The 14575-nt window shown below is 36.9% G+C and overlaps 2 protein-coding genes across 4 annotated transcripts; one reads left to right on the plus strand and one right to left on the minus strand.

Moving 5' to 3' along the window:
* Positions 1-1145: 1145 nt before the first annotated feature.
* Positions 1146-11213, minus strand: LOC113271725 (5'-3' exoribonuclease 4-like). 2 transcript variants are annotated; one of them, XM_026521629.1, is made up of 24 exons: positions 10880-11213; positions 10682-10784; positions 10508-10584; positions 10079-10258; positions 9843-9962; positions 9669-9731; positions 9466-9567; positions 7991-8155; positions 7687-7764; positions 6594-6671; positions 6036-6194; positions 5839-5910; positions 5501-5581; positions 5085-5180; positions 4644-4714; positions 4275-4403; positions 4118-4194; positions 3990-4030; positions 3707-3781; positions 3452-3609; positions 3028-3132; positions 2845-2920; positions 2598-2677; positions 1146-2418 (listed from the first exon to the last, which is right to left on the minus strand). In XM_026521629.1, the coding sequence occupies exons 1-24, from the start codon at positions 11081-11083 to the stop codon at positions 1578-1580; spliced, it is 3231 nt and encodes a 1076-aa protein (XP_026377414.1). In that variant the 5' UTR covers positions 11084-11213; the 3' UTR covers positions 1146-1577. The 2 variants fall into 2 exon arrangements, with proteins under 2 accessions (XP_026377414.1, XP_026377415.1); XM_026521630.1 differs by having other exon boundaries at positions 10885-11059.
* Positions 11214-11279: 66 nt separating this feature from the next.
* Positions 11280-14312, plus strand: LOC113271726 (transcription factor MAMYB-like). Of its 2 annotated transcripts, XM_026521631.1 has the most exons (6): positions 11280-12187; positions 12546-12755; positions 13047-13125; positions 13229-13279; positions 13604-13778; positions 14251-14312. In XM_026521631.1, the coding sequence occupies exons 1-2, from the start codon at positions 11359-11361 to the stop codon at positions 12554-12556; spliced, it is 840 nt and encodes a 279-aa protein (XP_026377416.1). In that variant the 5' UTR covers positions 11280-11358; the 3' UTR covers positions 12557-12755; positions 13047-13125; positions 13229-13279; positions 13604-13778; positions 14251-14312. The 2 variants fall into 2 exon arrangements, with proteins under 2 accessions (XP_026377416.1, XP_026377417.1); XM_026521632.1 differs by lacking the exon at positions 13229-13279.
* Positions 14313-14575: the final 263 nt, after the last annotated feature.

Genomic DNA, 14575 nt, shown 5'->3' on the forward strand with positions numbered 1-14575 from the left:
CTATGGAATTTCAAATGAAAGACCTTGGCTCGCCAAAATATTTCCTTGGGATTGAAGTATCTCGATCTAGTAAGGGAATTTTCTTGTCAAATAGAAAATATATCCTTGATTTATTACAAGAAGTAGGCATGTCAGCATGTCAACCAGTTCATACACCTATGGAAGAAAGGGTGAAACTATGTATTGAGCCTGATCAAGTACTTGTTGATAAAGGAAGATATCAAAGATTTGTGGGAAGATTGATGTATATATCTATCTCACACGAGGCCAGATCTTGCTTATGCACTTAGTGTTGTTAGCCAATTTATGCACAATCCAGGAGAGCAACACATGGATGCAGTTATACGTATCTTGCGGTATTAGAAGCCTGCTCCTTGAAAATGGATTTTATTTTCTAAAAATGAAGATTGTCAAAGAATTGTGGCATATACAGATTCAGACTATGCGGGAGAAATAGATGGCAGTTGCTCTACTGTGGGCTACTTTACCTTTGTGGGAGGTAATAACCTAGTTACATGGAGAAGCAAAAAACAGAATGTTGTTTCACGTTCAAGTGCTGAGGTTGAGTTTAGAGGTTTGGCGAATGGTATCTGTGAAACTTTGTGGTTAAAGTTTCTTCTCAAGGATTTGTGGATTTCTTCCCAAGGAACCAATTCTTTTGTATTGTGATAATAAAGTTGCACGTGATATTGCATATAATCATGTACACCATGATCGTACTAAACATGTGGAGGTTGATAGATTTTTCATCAAAGAGAAGCTGGACAAGAAGATTATTGAGTTGCCACCGATTTGTTCTGAAGATCAGCTCGATGACATCCTTACTCAGTATCGAGTAAGCAGTACTTCAGTTTTCTGGGAAAGTTGGGCATGTGTAATATCTATGCACCAACTTGAGGGGGAGTGTTGCATTTTATAAGATAGATACTCACTTTATTTACAATATATTATTTCTTAGTTTATAGGTCTTTCCTATGTTAAGAATATTGACCTCTATATATAGCATGAGCTGTGTAACCAATTGAGTAATCTAAAAATCAGAGATTCTAGTGAAAATTGCTGTTGATGCTGAATACCTCAGATTAATTGCAAATGAAAATGAGGACGGAGAGGTAGATGTTACTAAGGGGGACACCCCATGATTGATCGAAGCTCCTAGTGTCTATATTACTTTAGACGCACAAAATTGGGTGGATTCAGATTATAGTACCAATACAACAAATAACAACTAGAAAACTTCAAGTGGATTCAGACTATAGTACCAATACAACAAATAACTAGAAAACTTCAAATCTAGCACGAAAATTTGCTTTCTGAGCAAGGTGTTGTTCATCTCTTCTTTACTTGCAGGTAATCTTTTACACCAGAGTTTGGCCTTCTAAATGAGAGGTTGTCCTCCTTTCTTTTTTATCATTCCACTCTTTTATGCATCCTATAGAGCGTTTTTATTGCTGTTCCCTGCCTTGTTGTTGCTCGCCATGGTAATATCACCATTCTCTGATATCTTCTCAGAAGACGTGTCTTTAGAGCTCGTCAGACATGGAGCAGAACCTGTGGCATTAAAGGTAACACTACCATCAAGTTCTGGGGTTGTCTTCTAGTTTCCGCTTTTTCAGGCGCTTGGAATTTTTATCACAATGTTTCCTTTTCCCTGCTTTATTGACGCTCTTACTGTTCTCTTTGATCTTTTCACAGGCGGTTTCTTTCGAACCTGTTTGACATGGGGCGATAACTGTTGCAGCAGCAGCAGCATCAGTAGTCGTAGTAACATTACCATCAAGTTCTGGGATTGTCTTCTGCTTGAGTTTCCTCTTTTTCAGGCCCTCGGCATCTTTTTCACTCTGATCCCTTTTCCCTGCGTTGTTGACTCTAACATGACCAACAAGTTTCGGGGTTGTCTTCTTTTTCAGGTGCTCACCATCTTTTTCACGCCGTTCCCTTTTCCCAGCTTTGCTGGTACTTAAACTGTCATTAAGATCTGTGGTTGCCTTCTGATTTAGTTTCCACTTTTTAAGGCGCTCAGCATGTCCATTCCGTTTCCTTTTCCCTATTCTGTTGACAGTCTCACTATTCTCTTTGGTCTTTTCACAAGCTGTTTCTTTCGAGCTTTTTTCACATGGGGTGGCAACTGTAGCAGTAGTAACATCGCCATCATATTTCATAGATCTGACTTCTGGACCCTCACAGATCTCCATTATATTCTTCTCAGGGACGGTCTTTATCAAGCTCATTTTTTTACATGGGATAGAAGCCCCACTTTGTTGACGCTCCCTCTTCACCCCTTGCTTGGTCACCTGAACTTTCGGCTCAGTAACACATGAGAGAGTTAATTCTTTCACGTCCCGTTCATAATAACTCAATATGAGTCTATGAGACAACTCTCCCAAAAGATTTCCTGAAATAGACTTCACTGTGGAACTGCACACAGTAGGTTGAAAATATAACATATTCATTAGCAGAAATTTACATAAAGCAATCAAACAAACAGGTCGGGTACTTTGAACCCAGCATTGATGGTGAAGCGAATAAGAAAATGGAAATGTTGAAAGACATAGATAGAACATATTTCTCTGGGATCATAAGTGATAGTTGATTACCTTTCAGAATCACATCCAAAGATGCTGGACTTCTCGTGCCATAACTTTCCCGATAACAAAATATCTTTCCTTCGCACAATCTTGATGAGCCAAAGAATCGAAAAAGAAGGTTACAGGATAATACATTGGTTGATAGAGATTTCAAGAGCTGAATCAATTAGTAAAGTTGAAACAAATCATGTTATATTTGTTATCATTGGATTAGTTAACAAAGCAGCCACTAATTAAGGAAAATGTCACTGTATACCTTCCTAGGGATGACCGCCCCTTCTGGTGGCCTTGCGATGTGAGGGTGACGAGGTGGCAGTTTATAAAAGACAGCTCTGTGGAGATCAAAAGACAAACAAGACTGTGGATATAAGACGATGATGATGATGTATTGTCCCAATCAGGTTAGGAACGTCAAAATAGGATCAGATGTGTAACTTACATGACTTTATTTGATTTTATAATATCCATGTCCTCAACTGGCGAGCAGATTTCAGGCTTCTGAACAGGTTCAGCAGATATATACATGTACCCATTCATCCCTCCGCTGTCATATGACATTGCTAAGCACTAAGTCGGAAGAAGAAAGTAACATGAACTGAAATTCAGGAATTACAAAGGTGGTATGTATAACTCATATTTGTAGGGTTTTTTAACTTTTTATCACCATCAGTGATTACCCACGGATGGGTGATAATACTACCTAACTGAGGCTGTCCTTCAATAGCCCATAAAGCACCCTATATCAAATTTTTCCTTCAGCTTCTACTAGCAACCATTTAGACATGACGAGATTCTAAACCTTAATCTATTGAAGATATGAACGTATTAAATCTGCAGTACAAGATTTTACAAGCTATCCGAACCTGAAACCCGGATTGATTCTCCGTTTGACCTTGGCCATTGATAATTTTGGGTGATCCTTCATATTCTTACAAAATGAAAAAACACTGTTCGCCAAAGGATGTGAAATGTGGAAAAATAGCCCATCCAAACCCACTCTGTTTCTCCTCTTTTCTTCTTCCTAGAACAAGAAACTCTGTCATTCCAAAACCTCAGAGAATAGATGGTAACTTCTAAAAAAGAATCTGCTCAACAAACATTCACAAAATTTTACTTACTGTTAAGGAATGCTCCACCTTTGCAATCTCCGCCAGCAGGCGAGATTCTTTTATAAATGGCAATTTACAAACAGCCTGTACAGTTAACAAAAAAAAAACATAAAAATGGCTACTCAATTACATATGCATGTTTAGTATCAATCCCTGCTAATAACATTAATTACATCATGGAACCGAAAACACATGCAAGCTACCACAGCAAAGAACACAAACAAAAAGAATTAGTTTAAGAGTAAGCTACTTGGCTCTGTCATATTACGACACTAGAACAAGCAAAATTTACCTGCCATGCAAAGCGTTTCCCATTCATATCGAGCTCAAAATCTGCAACAGAAGTTGCTTCTTTCTAGTTAGGAGAAAAATTTGTTACTGTGAAAAAACTAACACAGGCTGTTGGCAATAATATCCTACCTTCTGGGTAAAAATCCAAAATAGGTGATGTTGAATCTGTCATCAATTTTCTGTAAAGCACGGGGAGCGCATGCGAGCTGCAGGTGTGAATAATTTGGATCAGTCATCATACTGAGAGATCAGATCACCAAGGAAAAAGATAATCTTAACAGCATACCTTGCTGCAGGCAAAACAGCCATCAACTGATTCAATGGCTTGAAGGGCTCCCCGAGCGTAAAGTGGATCTCTAATTGTTCCAAACCATGAAAATCAGAAGCAAATGGAGCATAGTGGTATGGATAAAACCTGGGGTATACAGTTTTGTAGTCAATTTTGACCGACTCATGGTAGAGAGGAAAAAAATCATGGACAAACTATAAAGATGATCAAAACAACCTTGTTCATCATAAAGGCCCATCCTAACCATTTGGGTGGGGTATTTAATATGCTCAAAAACTAACAATCATCGTGAAGTTCAACATAAGAAGCGAGAACCAAGAAACAACAAGTTTTCTAAAATTATAAAGTGAAGATATCTGCCCTCACCATTGCCAGGAGCAAACTCCTTGGTAGTAGTAATGCATGACCCAACAGATCCCCTCAATATATTTCAGTACCTGCAGATTGAATTATTTATTTTTTTGTTGGGAAACCACTCAAAGAATTGCATATCAACATCAAGTATGTTTTTTTAGTGTCAATAATATAGGTATGATGTATACAAACAGAAACTGGAGACTGTATTCTACCAGAAGGGGCCCTGTATATTCTAAGAATGTAAATTTCAGGGGGGTCAAAAGAAATGGATGCATCGTGTATGTTTCCAGAGGCAAAAACCAATGTGAGAAGAAAACAAGTAATAAACTGAATATGACCCATGCTACCAGAAACCTTTACCGGGATGGAATAATATTACAACCACAGCGGGAAAGAAGAACCTTGAATAATTCAAATTAATGCGGTGTTCAAGAATTCAAATTTACTTACTGCATGCATTTGAAACTTCTCCATCTCATCTGGAGTATCAGCTTCAAATTTCTCAGCATAGTATCTCTTCTTCCAGCCCTCTTCTCCCAGTTTAACCTATCATATCCAAATACCATGCCCAATACAGTAAATCACTACTGGCAACACAAGATTGCAAGAACAATGTAAAAGAAAGCTGCTGCATTAGTTGATATACAGTATACTTTTTTTTTTGACAAGGTTCTCAATCTTCATACTACTTTTTAAAATATCATCTTTATACATTTTGATTTCTGAGACGAAGAAGCATTAGCATCGTTGAAAGAGAAAGGAATGCAGGTGAGAACCACTTAGGGTAAAGAGATGAAAAGTCTAAAACAAAACCATGATTAGCAACTTAAAATTTCAGTAAGAATGAAAAGGTAAAGATAACAGACATTGTCAACAAATGCGCTTATGCCACTAGATGCTGGAGCAGCTGAAGCAGTGATGTGGGTCCGAGCCTCTTCTACACCAGACTAAATAAAAACGTGGCTATCAGTTTTAATTGTCACGCTGATTATCTTGTAGGATGAATGATGAAGCTAACAATGTCAGTTATACATAAGATGAAAAAGAAACTTGCTTTAATTTCACCTGAAAAAGAAACAGTGTCTTAACAAGAAGAAAAGAGTGTATATGGAAACAACCAAGGCTAAAGAATTGAAACATCTAAGTTGGTGGAACCTTGATTAAACTTTAATAAGAATAAAAGAGAAGGGGTGAGAAATCAAACATTGTCAACTACCGCCAGTGTGCCGTTAGATGCTGTAGTAATGATGGGGGGTGGAACCTCCTCTGCACCAGACTGAATCAAGCGAGTAGTTACCAATTTATATTTGTCAGATCGAGTACATACCATGACTGACAAATCTATAGAGCATCAGATAAGGAAAACTCCACTTGAAGCCCAAACATTCACCAAATACTCACATTTCCTAATGTAGCAGAAACTGTCTTTGAGCTATGCTCAAGGAATTCCCAGAAAGCTTTAGGATTCTTCTTTTGCTCAGGAAGCCTATGTGTGCCTTTAAAGCCACCGCGGTTTACACCCGGAATATCCTTAAAGAATTGACGTTTTTCTTTTTCTACCTGATCATCATAGCCAAGTTATTTCTGGACCAACTTCAGTACAATGGAACAAAAAGTACAGTTAAGATTTTGTTTCTAGATCAGTGCTAAGAGACTCATGAAAGGCGAGGTAAAAGACCAAAGATTCACTAAAGAAATAATACAAAAGAAAATACGGAACACTCAATAGAATTTGGCATAGCACAACTGTACATGCATGACAAGTTATCACTTATAACCAATATTCTCTCAAGGGTAGTCATGGACTGAATGTCATTGTTCAGAAACTTCCCAAGATGAGTTAGAAATGGTTCAATATTTGTAGCAGAATAGAACAAAAGAAAATATCAACTGCATGGGTAAGTTAATATGTTTTATGCGCCAATTCTTGAATTCAAAAAATATAAGAAAATATAGAACCTGGCTACGTTTTCTGAAGATGGCATTTTCATTCAGCCCAGCCATTTGCAAGAAGTGCTCAACGCGTTTCAAGTTAACCTACAAATAAAATTGTTTAATATGTGTATAATGGAAAGGAAGAGAATTGCCAATCCCAAACTAGAACACCAGAAAGATTACATATGTCTTTATGTACGGTACAATGCAGAAGTATGTGGTGGCTAACCCAAAGATGATAAAGATTATCTACTATGGATCTGGAACACATGAGAGCAACTGCACTCAAGAGGTGGCTCAAAAAATGGCAAAGATAATGTGCAAGCACATGAAAGCAATGATACTCAGAATGTAGAATTCTTAAGCATAAACAAACCCGAAAAGAAGCATGAGTGTCAAAATATGAAAAGGTGACGCTAAGCTACCCAAAGTTCAACTAAAAAAATACTAAGGGGCGAGGTTGAGCCCACATCCAGTGACCAGGGAAGTAGTATCAGGTTTAAGTAAGATATTAGCTCACAAACCCAAAATGTAGCACAAAAATATACTTAGATCTGAAAGCCACAAAATACGGTCTTTGATGTATGTCACTAAAGGAAAAACCTGTTATGTTTCAAGAATGCGGAACCTAATCACATAAGCTGGGATGAACAGTAAGAGAGAGGATGGTCTTACCATTCTTGAACCCCTATCTTCACTACTAAAAGTTTCTGATGGTGGTTCCTAGTTTCCTAATTTCATTTGTCTGTGTAACCCTATAGCTCAATTCATAATAAAATATGATATTACGTCCAAAACAGATTTTACAGGACTACAAAATTTGAGCAAGTGAACGACAAGAACATAACCAGACACTAGCCAACATCGTATAGCCATGTTAATGGAAAAATAAGAAGAAAATTGTTCTCTTAACAGTCTGCATGCCTTTCAAGAATCAGAAAAACGAAAATTTTAAAGGTTGTGATCTGGCATATCACCGACATGTTTCAATAAATTCGGCCAAGAACTAACGTGACAGAATAGATAAAAGTGATGCTCGAGAAAGGAAAAAGAGAAGGTTGAAAAACAAAATGGTTCTGCACTCTTCTGCTTCAAATCAAATATGCGGTATATGCACCTCATAAGAGTTGGTAAGGTGGCCACCCATATTGACAAATTCCTTTTTGTACACATCCATTAGTAGATCAAGCGCTCCCTGCGTCATTAGAGAAGTGTTATATTTCACAACACAATACAATCATCTACTCACTAATCAGACTTTAGAATCAGCTGTTTGTGATGAGATGAGCATTTGTGCAAGTTGTGATTGGGTCTGGCTCTATTCCCAAATAGAGTTCAATTTGTAATACACTTAATCATCACACTATATTCACGAAAAATGGTAGTCTATTACAAAAAAATGAGCACAATCCAAGACGAACCTCTGAGATATCCAACGATGGCACATGGGGTAGAAAATCATTTCCGACAAACACACACATGAAGACGAAATCATCGATCAGACGCTCTATATCTTGCTTCACTGCTGAACCTGGTATTTTCATGTCATGTACCAGGTAGTCCCTGAGCACCCACACGTTGAGAAACTGGCATAGAAAATCAAAAAGTATGGTGTGATTGTGAAAATATTACATCATTACCACAGGAAATGATAGATATTTTGATTTTCAGTGGATGTAAATTCCTGTAAAACATGTAAATGTTCACATAAAATATCTACGTTCCATGTGGAAACTAACTGATAGATGAGGTAAGCACAATATCCATATGGCTGTCAAGGAACACGATTAACTCCCGAAAATTACAATCAAACTGCTCATGCCAGCAACTCTGATTTCTCAGTATTAGTAAGCTAATCACTACCTTCATTGTTTAATTATAGAACATACAGTTATGATATCTCGTAACAAGATAGTGGTGCCAATGAGTAAGAAAATGGTTAAGACTAAAAGAACTCAACCTTGTAATGAGAATGGTACAACTCGTTAAATTGTTCAAATAAAGTCAAATGAGGGATTGAGATAAAATCGAAAGTTAATTTAGTATCTTGTACAACATGACTTTAACGGTAATTATTCTACAACTTAAGGCAGGCAGAGTTTCCGCTTCTGATTATAGAGAGTAAAATGTATTACACAATTAAGGCGTTCAACTTATGACAGACTACTGGCACCGCCACTAGCAATTGGCACTGCCATCTTCACCAATGGAAATCGCCAGTTCAGCATCACCACTCCAGTCCCTACCACATAATACCTCTATTACTGTGTCATAACTACTCCAACACCACCATCATCCTCATACTATTTCAACCACTCAAACATTACAAGTACACTCGTATATTTCTGCCAAATGGTTTTTTTATACAAAGTTAATGCTTTCCCACGGTAAATTTTCTTGTTTCTGTTTTTATTTCTGTTGTGTTTTTTTCCTGTGTTGTATTTCTTCTGTAGTAGCAGTAGAAAATGGAATTGCTTCACCTAGAAGGAAGTACCAATACCTCTACCATTGTGTCATAACAACTTCAACACCACCATCATCCTCATCAATACCACTTGTATCTCCCGAATGGGGTTTTTAACAAAGTTACTGCTTTCCTCCGATAAAATTTTGTCGTTTTCATTTCTGTAGGGTTTTTTCTGTAGTAGCTGTAGAAATCAGAATTGCTTCGCCTAGAAATAAGTACCTACTGACTACTGTTGGTCTCCAAGTCTCCATTTTAGCATTAGAAATACCTCTCCATACTCATTAAAATATAGTAACAAATTGGCTTGCTAATGCAGTCATACATAGACTACATATAATGTGTACCTACTAAATCAAGATACCTACTTGAGTTGATGACTGAATAAAAAATTCTTTACATTCAGTATTTCGTTTGAACAACAAAACGTACCACAAAGCACTGATTCGAGATGTTATCATTTGCGTCCTTGCCTTCAAGCTTCAACTTCGCCTCTGCTCCCCGCTTCGATTTGTTCTGGTCCATACGAACATCCTGTGCAAGGACATAAATCAATTCAGCAAATGAATTTTTTGACGCTCCAACACCAAAAGGAAAAAACCATAAAAATAATTCGTACTTCCAGGCACAAGTACCTCTCTGAGAATTGCAAAATGTATTTCATGTGTAGCCAAACCAAGCATGATTAAGTCGGCATCCTGAAAGAAGGAGTAGTGCAAAAATCTATCATGACACTAACTAAGAGGCAGCACAGCGGCAGCTAGCTAATATATCTCAAACACAAGAACAAAGGAATCTACTTTGCTTACCAGCCCATACAAACAATGCCGCGTGTTTGGATCATATCCCGGTAGGTTTCTTTGCAAGCGGATGTATGACATTATCTTGTGTTCCCCTTCACCCGGCACACTAGCATCGGAAAGAATGACCTTCAAAATACCAGTATACTCGGATTCAGAATCTTATCCAAATCCAATAAGGATATTGCGGGAGATGGGAAGGGAACAACAACATAAAAATGGCAAAAATAAGCATATAAACTTACCTTGATTCCCCGCCACCCTGGATCTGAATTAAGCCTCAGATGTATATAGTATTGAAGAGCAGATGTCAATGAAGCCATGAACTCTGTTCCAGGTGTGATTACATTTGAATCAAGTGTCTTAGCTTGCTCCAATGTAGGCAACATTTTTTCGTACTCGTGTTTCAGCTTCTCCTCAGCAGCCTAACAAAACTCAGTTATGAACAACTCTCAAAATAGCCGCGCAGGACTTCTAAGTGGTAAACAGTAATCACTACTCACTAGTATGTCACTGGTAGAAGAAATAAGTATAGAATAGGTGGACTGGATTGTTCCGTAAAAGAGCTAAAAAACTGAATCCAGCACTGATTATACCACTTTGTTTTTGCCAGAGTCTTTAGATTCATTTCTTATTGACCAAAATTAAAAAAAATACAATAAAAACCCACTCACAGCATCAGCCGCATCCTTTGAAGACCTAAATCGCCTTGCCCTCTGTTGATTCATTTTGGCTCGAGGTGCAACACCGTCTATTCCAACAGGAAGCCAACAGAAACAAAGAAAAAGCTTATGTAAGAAAAGTGTGCAAAAAATTCAAAGATACAGTTCACAGATCGTGTATCTCACCAATTGCCATATAGAGAATCTTGCGAGGTCGAACAAGCGAGAAAATTCGATCAATATATCGAAATACATCTTTAAATACTTCATCATAAGTATCAGGAGGCGGCTATATATACAGAAAAGTTAAACATTAAAATTAAAATTCAAAGTAGAGAAACAAATAAACTGAGAAACAGGAAGAGATGATAAAAATTATAATACCCTGCCTTCAGGATGGAAACAAGGATGAATAATTCCATTCATATCAAGATACAGGTTATCAAACTCAACACCATTAGGGTTACGTTTACTAGTATCAAGTGGAATTTTTTCACCATTAACAACACCAGGTACTTCTTCAAGAACTTCAACAACTGATAATGGGTATTTCGTAAATAACCATCTATAAAATGCTGGTATCCCCATTTTTATCCTCTAATCTGGGATTAGGGTTTAGGGTTTTACTTAGAACACACAGAAGTTGGTGGTGGTGAACCAAAGAAAGAAAAAAAGAGAAAGACTGTTGAAACCCGGTAGTAATAAATACCAACAGAGAGTCGGACTAACAAACATCGGGTTCATCTAAGAACCGCATCCATACACGGTATCCGAACCGGAAACTGTTTCCATTTTTTGGGGTTTCTATATAGTCTTCTTCTATACACCAACTCTCATTCTCTCTGCATCTAAATCTCGGAGCGATGGAGTTTTTAGATGAAGAGAGTAGACCTTCCAGATTTATGTTTCAATCCAAGGCATCAACAGAAACAGAACCTGAAAACTTTAAAGTAAACAAAACCCTTGCAGTTTCATGCATCATCATCTCTGTAATTCTTATTATTACATCAATCTTTGTTTTTGAATCTGAAACCCTAAAATTCATTGTATTTTGGTTTTCTCTTTCTCTAATTGTTGGTCCATTTGCTCCTAATTCAATCACTGCTGGTGATATTCGTGTTGGTCAAGGTCAAATCCTCGAACCACTAAATGAAGAGGATGAGGCGGATCAAACCGGGGATAAGAGAAGAGGATTTAATCGGAAACAACACCAAACAGTTAAGAAAAATGACGATCTCAGGGATGTTAATGCCAAGAGTTCTGAGAAATTGAAGATGAATACGAATAATACTACTGATGTGGTTTATGAAGAGAAAGAATGGGTGGAAGAGGATTTTGAGATGTTGAAGAAACAGATTTTGAAACATCCAGTTGGAGAACCAAAACGATGGGAATTGATTACTGAAGCTTTTCAAGGTAGGCATGGATTAGAAAGTGTGATTAAAATGGGGAAATCATTATCAGAAAGGAAAGTAGGTAATGGGGATTCATTTTCTCAGTTTTTGAAACAGAGAAAACCATTAGATAAGAGATTGGTGGAAGAATCAAATGGGGATTTCGAATTGATTAATGATGACAAGAAAGAAAATTCAAATTGGACTTCTGCTGAAGATGTTGCTCTTCTTAATGCTTTAAAAGCATTTCCAAAGGATGTTGCAACGAGATGGGAGAAAATTGCAGTTGCTGTTCCAGGTAAATCTAAAGCTGTATGTATGAAAAGGGCAAAGGAGTTGAAAAACGATTTTCGTAGTTCCAAAACCTCTGGGGATTAGAATTTAAGTTTGTTTGCGGTTATTGGCTTTTTGTTTTGGAAGCTGTATGTATACTACAGTTTTCATTTGTGCAATTGGGAAGTTGATATATACATTCAACTACGCTACTATATATATGGATCCACTGTAAAGGTGGACGATTTTTGGAGTTCATGAACTGCCGGTGAACAACACATTTGGAAGTGTTTTCTTTTTTCATGGAAAATCATACCTTCGTAAGAGAATTGACGTTAGTAGATCAACTATCTAACATGTCATATTATGTTTCTAAAACTCAGGTGGCTTGTAGATTACATGATGGAGCTTGGGTTCTTCAAATCACTTTCCGAGTGGGTTGGCAATAACCTTATGAAATCTGGGGACCATGAAACATGGGCTTTTGATCTCCAAGGTTCCGAGTGGGTTGGCAATAACCTTATGAAATCTGGGGACCATGAAACATGGGCTTTTGATCTCCAAGGTGCTGTTGATATGTTCAATTCATACAGGTATGTCCGATTATCCTCATTAATCTGCTGGTATTAGCTCCCGTTTGTGCTTTATTATGGATGTGTAACTTTCAGTTACACAAGCTAAGTGGATGTGTAACTTCTAGTTACACAAGCTAAATAGATGTGTAACTTCTAGTTACACATGCTAATTAGATGTGTAACTTTTACTTACACATACTGATTGAATACAACAGCTGAAGGTTTTTAATGCTTGGAAACAACTTATTCATGATTAAACCTAGGTAGTACTTGTCATCTTGTATAAGAACTCCAATTTGAATGATTCAGGTTTCAGTTGGTGATATTGTGGTGACTCCAATTTGAATCAATCAATTTATTCCAATTTGTTCTTTTGAAGCTACTTCAGGTAACGTTTTTGTTTTGATTCAATATGATTGACTCATTTAGTAGTTCTATTTTCTTATTTAGTTTGATTAGGTTTTGATTCTTGTTTTGGTTGTTCTATTCAGGTCAGAGTAGAAAAATATAATTTTTATGGAATCAATGAATTTTGAATCTAGGTACGTTTAGATTGTTGTTGATGTTGTTGATGTTGTTGTTTTAGGTTCAATTTCTTGGTAATACTAGTTGAATTCAATCATCTAAAAACGATGAACTCTCATGATTACAATGGATTCAGTTATTGACTTGTATCTGTAGATGATAAGATGAAATCTGATTGTTAAAACATCTGTAGATGTTGGGACTTACACATGCTTGTTTAGTTAGTTGATTATACATGCTTGTTTTATGACTTTTGGAGGCTGGCAGTATTGCTTTTGCATCTAGACTAGTTTGTGTATACAATGATTAGTTTGGCTGATATTTTTATGTTTCTTTTACAGGAAAATCAACACTTGTGGTGGTGTTGATGGTGGAGGTGCAGGTTTTGGAGGAGGATGAGGAGGCAGTGGTGGTACTGGATCAGATTTGGAAGATAATTTGTATTTGGAGTTAGTGGTGGTGTTTTGGTATGAAGCTGAGAGGTTTGGTATGGATGTTAGAGCTGTGTTAGACATTGTAAGTTGGATCTACTTTACATTCTGCTTGTCTTAGTGGTGGTGTTTTGGTATGAATGTGTAATTTTTAGTTACACAAGCTAAATAGATGTGTAAATTTCAGTTACACATGCTAATTAGATGTGTAACTTCTAGTTACACAAGCTAAATAGATGTGTAATTTCTAGTTACACATGCTAATTAGATGTGTAACCTTTACTTACACATACTTTGCTTTAGGTAACTTAGGCTTGCAAGTTCATGGTAAATGGCATATTCCATATGCAGGTGTAACTCCTAGTTACACAAGCCATATGCATGTGTATCTCCTAGTTACACATGTTATATGCATGTGTAACTCTCAGTTACACAATTCAGATGCATGTGTAACTACTAGTTACTCTAGTCAGATGCTTGTGAAACTGAATATACATTGTTGTATGTACTGTTCATTTTGATCTTATAAATACTGATTGCTTGTTGTTATATTTCAGGTTTCAGATAACTTCATAAAAGCTAATTGCTTAAACGTGGTAATGATCTCGCTGGAACTGGAGTTGACGCTGAATACACAAGTCAGATGCATGTGTAACTCTCAATTACACTAGATAGACACATATGTAACTCTCAATTACACTAGACAGATGTGTGTAAATTCTAGTTACACATGCTAAAAAATTGTTGTAAATGAATATTAAAGTAATACATGTATTTTTTTTGTGTTTTCTTTTTGATGTCTATTTTCTGCATATATATACAAGTGTAACTTTGCATTACACATGTCATAAGGATGTGTAACTTTTGATTGCACTTGTCATA

The sequence above is a fragment of the Papaver somniferum genome, chromosome 4, assembly GCF_003573695.1.
Source record: "Papaver somniferum cultivar HN1 chromosome 4, ASM357369v1, whole genome shotgun sequence".
Lineage (NCBI taxonomy): Eukaryota > Viridiplantae > Streptophyta > Magnoliopsida > Ranunculales > Papaveraceae > Papaver > Papaver somniferum.